General features: G+C 36.0%; 1 protein-coding gene across 1 annotated transcript; it reads right to left on the bottom strand.

The window, feature by feature from the left end:
• Positions 1-1,672: 1,672 nt before the first annotated feature.
• LOC111452372 (heavy metal-associated isoprenylated plant protein 3-like) lies at positions 1,673-3,560 on the bottom strand. The gene is made up of 5 exons (XM_023093052.1): positions 3,377-3,560; positions 3,091-3,262; positions 2,537-2,793; positions 2,378-2,465; positions 1,673-2,300 (listed from the first exon to the last, which is right to left on the bottom strand). The coding sequence occupies exons 1-5, from the start codon at positions 3,383-3,385 to the stop codon at positions 1,825-1,827; spliced, it is 1,002 nt and encodes a 333-aa protein (XP_022948820.1). The 5' UTR covers positions 3,386-3,560; the 3' UTR covers positions 1,673-1,824.
• Between the last annotated feature and the right edge of the window lie 799 nt (positions 3,561-4,359).

The following is a 4,359-nucleotide window of genomic DNA, read 5'->3' as shown; positions in this document are numbered from 1 at the left end:
TTTTTTTTTTTTTTTTTTTTTTTTTTTTTTTTTTTTTTTTTTTTTTTTTTTACTCTCAAGAGTCCAAAGTAAAGGGTAAAAAAAGAAAATAAAAAATAAAAAATGGATGATGGGATGGACATGATGGGCATCATGATGAACATCACATGCTGACTCATTATCAACTTTTGATTTATTATTTTTTTTCCTTTGTCTAATAAATAAATTATATATAAAAAAAAAACTTTTATAATCGACATTTCAATAATATCTATAAACTTTAAAAAGTTTTAAAAGAACTCTTGATCGGAAAAATGTATGAATTTTTTTCATATCAATTTGTGTTAAATCCCACGTGGGAGGGAACGAAACATTTCTTATAAAACCGTGAGACTGACAGTGATACATAACGAGTCAAAAGAATAATATCTTCTAGTGGTGAGTTTAGACGGGCACCATTTGAATTTTTTAATTAATTGAGTTTTTTTTTACTTTTTTTTTTTTCGAAGTTTCACAGGCTTTCTTTCACTTAATTTACTTGTACAAGCGGTGTCATGAAATTTGAAACTAACGCATAAATCCCACGAGCCGTCATCAATGACACCAACAACAACTCGTTCGGTTGTTCGTGTGGTGCCATTTACTTCTACAAGGGATGTCGACGAAGCCACCCCATGATTGATGACTGTGTGGACAACAACCACATTGATCCCACCACTACTAGACATTGCTCGTGGCGAGTATTTAAGTAAATCACCACGAGCGATCCTACTATATCATCACGAGCGATGGGTTGTAGTGTTTTATAGAAACAAAATTTAAATGATTAATGGTTTGAAAAGAAAAAGAATTAAAAAAAAAAAAGGATGTTTTTGGTACAAAGGAATTGGCAGAAAGGTAATGAAGCTAAAGGACACATTGTTTGTCCTATGGTGGAGTAAGGCAGTTACCAAACAAATTCTACCTTCTTTTTTAGGGCACCCCTACATTTTTCACCCTATTTTTTTTTAAAATTTTTTTTTTAAAAAAATTATAATTTAACTTAATTTCATTTTATAACGTAACACGTACCGTAGATTGAGTATAATTTTTTTAAATAATTAAAAAAATATCGAACAACCCAATTCGAGGATTGAGTTAGATTATGTTGTAGACTCTATTCGAGTCACGGATTGTGATGTCCCATATTGGTTGCGGAGGAGAATAAAACACTGTTTATAAGAGTGTGAAAATCTTCACTTGTCATACGCGTTTTAAAGCCTTAAGGTGAAACTCGAAAGGAAAAGCTCAAAGAGGACAATATCACGTTTTAAAGTCTTAATGTGAAACTCGAAAGGAAAAGCTCAAAGAGGACAATATCGTATTCGTTACGATCGAATAATAAATGGTTTTTATTTATGTGGAGGCCAAAATAAATATTTAAAAAATGTGGATTAAGGAAATAAGGAATTAGAGGCAGTGGGGGTATTTTGGGTATGGGAACTATGATATGTAAGGCGCGTGGGGCCCACTCTCGGCTATTCAGTGACCCAATCATGCTCTCTCTCTTCTCCACCTACTTTTCAAACCTATTCCTAGAGAGAGAGAGAGAGAGAAAATTATTTTATTTTAATTTGCATAATTTACAAAAAATATAAAATAAAATAAATTTTGGATTTTTAAATTTCCCTCCAAAATAAAAATAATAAAAATGGACATAAAACATTAATATACACAAACAACATAAAACACACTTCATTAGGTCTCTTTTTTCTTTCATTTTCTCTCATTTTCTCACTAACCAAACAAACAAAACCCCTAAAATACTACACTTTTTACACTCTTCCTCTTCCAAATTCATTATTGTTACATTATCGAGCAAGCATTTGGATTCTCGTCGCTAAACATCTGTGGCGCATGTAAATTCTCCCCCACGACCTCGCTCGCATCGTACCCGTACCCATACCCAATCCCAACCCCGACCCAATGACCGTATTCGTACCCGATCCCTCCAATCCCCATTCCCATATACTCCATTTTGTTCCCTTCCATCATCCCATCCATGACATTCTCTTCCTTGTCTTTACCGTTACCATTAATGCCCTTCTTCTTCTTCTTTCCTGCTCCGTTACTGTTGCTACCGCCTTCGGTATTGTTCTTGTCGATGTCCTTGGCCGGGGTGTCGTCGTTGTTGTTGTCGCTGTTGTTTTTGTTCTTGGTTGGGACAATTTCAACTGATCGGTTTAGTCTCTCTTTTAAGGTTCCAGTTAAGGCCTTAACGTCCATTGTGCCCTTCACTGTCACCAAATCCTTGTGTTTATCCACTGACATCTCTTGAACACCTGTGATTAATTGAAATCAGATCAGATTCAATTAAATCAAACCCTTTTGTTTACTGAACTGTTGGTTAATCTCCGACCTTTGAATTTGGATGTTGCTCTCTGAATCTTCTCTATACAGCCCTGGCAGTGCAGCGTTACCTTCAGCACTGCCGTCGTCACCGGCGGCTGAAAAACACCCAACAAAAGGAATCAAACAACACGATCTCAGACGGGGACCAATTCCTTTTTCAGATTACCTCTTTGGGTTTGTTCTTATTCTCCTCTGTTTTCTTGTCGGGTTTGTTGTTACTGGTGAAGGTCTGGTCGCCGTCGTTGTCGCCGCCGTCGTTTTCTTTCGGTTTCGAGTCCTTTTCCTTCTTGGGCTGCGGCGAAATCAAATCTACTTTCTTCTTCGTCTTGTTTGAAAGCTTCTCTCTCAGTTTCGATGCGTCGATTTTTTTTCCTATCACCGTCAGTTTGTTGCCTTCAAACTCAGCTTTCACAGACTGCACACCTGAAGAACATACGAAACAGAGCAAAACAGAGCTAAAACAGAGTCCCATTCATAGGGTCAGATTCTTGCATTGCCGATTACGGAAACGAAATCCGATTTAAGGTTATTTTGTTTCCCCATTCGGATATTTGAAAAACATAGCACTATCAATTCATTGGTCCGTAATGGCGGAAAAGGGGAAAATCGAAAACGGAAGTGTCAAACGATTACCAAAACAGGGAACAACCAGATGAGGAAAATCGAAGCGATAAAAAACAGAGAAATACAGAAATCCGCCATAGCCATTATGATCATTACCTTCAAATCCTTTAACACATTTGATGATTTTGTTGGCACAGCCTTCACAATGCATGTCGACTTTCAGAACCACAGTGAATGGATTGTCCTCCTTCTTCTTCCCTCCGCCGCCTCCGCCGCCTCCTCCATCTCCGTTTTTCTCATTCTGGTTCTTCTTCTTATTCTGCACGGCCTGAAACAAAACCCCCAAAAAGAACGATGAACACATACAGAACAAAAACTGTTAACAGTTAACCCTAAAACTGCAGTGAAGAAGAGAAACAGAGCGAGAATCGAGGTGAATCACCTCGCCCATTATGACCCAGATGGTTTTTTCGTCTGAATTTCAAAATTGAATCGAAATTAGAGATGGGAAACCGCCTCGAGAGGGAGAGTACTTATAGCGGGAGAACAGAGAGAGAAATTTCAGAGGAAGCGGCCTCGTTGGTAGCAGAGCATTCGCATGTGGCATACTCATGGCATCATATGAATGGATGTATGAGTTTATTCATACATGTATGTATGAATCATGGATTCATGATGTTATGGCCATTTATGGAAAATTAAAAAATGGGAATAATGGTTTTTTTTCCTTTTTTTTCCTCGGGAAATTCTTATAAAGTGGAAAAAAAGTATATGTCAGAGAAAAGGCAAAATAAATTATGTAAAAAAATCATAAAAAAACAAATAATAATAATTATTATTATTGATTCCTTTTCTTTTTGCAACATATAAAAATGCTAAAAGTGAATCTTTGTTCTTCAAATATGTTCTTCAAATTATTATTATGGTAATTATTTTTATTTTTTATTTTTTATGGATTACTTATTTCTGTAAATTAGTCGAGTAAATTTTCTTTTAATTTTGCGTAATTTATATGTTTCGTTAGTTCCTTTTGGATTTTCATATAATAAAAAATAATAATATTATCATAAAAGACATGTACTTTGGATGGCAGTAGACTTGCGATTGTGCGGCACTTATTTTCCAACGACAAGTGAGTTAAGCCAATTCGTTCTTGCGTCGCCTACGGCCAAGCGACGTATGCTCGAGCCTCTGGCCTCGGTTTTAAGAGAAGGTTTTAGAAAACAAGGGCAGAGAGAGATTTTTGAAAGAAACGCTATATAAGTAGGTAAGAGAGAAATAAGAACGGCTCACAGTATATATCCTTGGGTAGAGAAAAAGGAGTCAAACAACCCTAGAGATAACTAACATGATCTCTTCAAGTTAAAGATTTTCTCGAGATCATCTCATGTATGCCATTTATGAAAAAAAAAAAAAAAAAAAAAA

Source organism: Cucurbita moschata, unplaced genomic scaffold (assembly GCF_002738365.1).
Source record: "Cucurbita moschata cultivar Rifu unplaced genomic scaffold, Cmos_1.0 Cmo_Scf00014, whole genome shotgun sequence".
Classification (NCBI taxonomy): Eukaryota; Viridiplantae; Streptophyta; class Magnoliopsida; order Cucurbitales; family Cucurbitaceae; genus Cucurbita; species Cucurbita moschata.
Note: the sequence above shows the minus strand (reverse complement) of the source record. Positions and strands in the feature narration are given on the sequence as shown.

What these genes read in the sequence shown, in the direction of transcription:
- LOC111452372 (XM_023093052.1), bottom strand. An exon ending in ATGTGTTAAAGGATTTGAAG is followed by an intron (nt 2,794 to 3,090) that starts GTAATGATCATA and finishes TATGTTCTTCAG; the next exon opens with GTGTGCAGTCTGTGAAAGCT. An exon ending in ATAAGAACAAACCCAAAGAG is followed by an intron (nt 2,466 to 2,536) that starts GTAATCTGAAAA and finishes GGTGTTTTTCAG; the next exon opens with CCGCCGGTGACGACGGCAGT.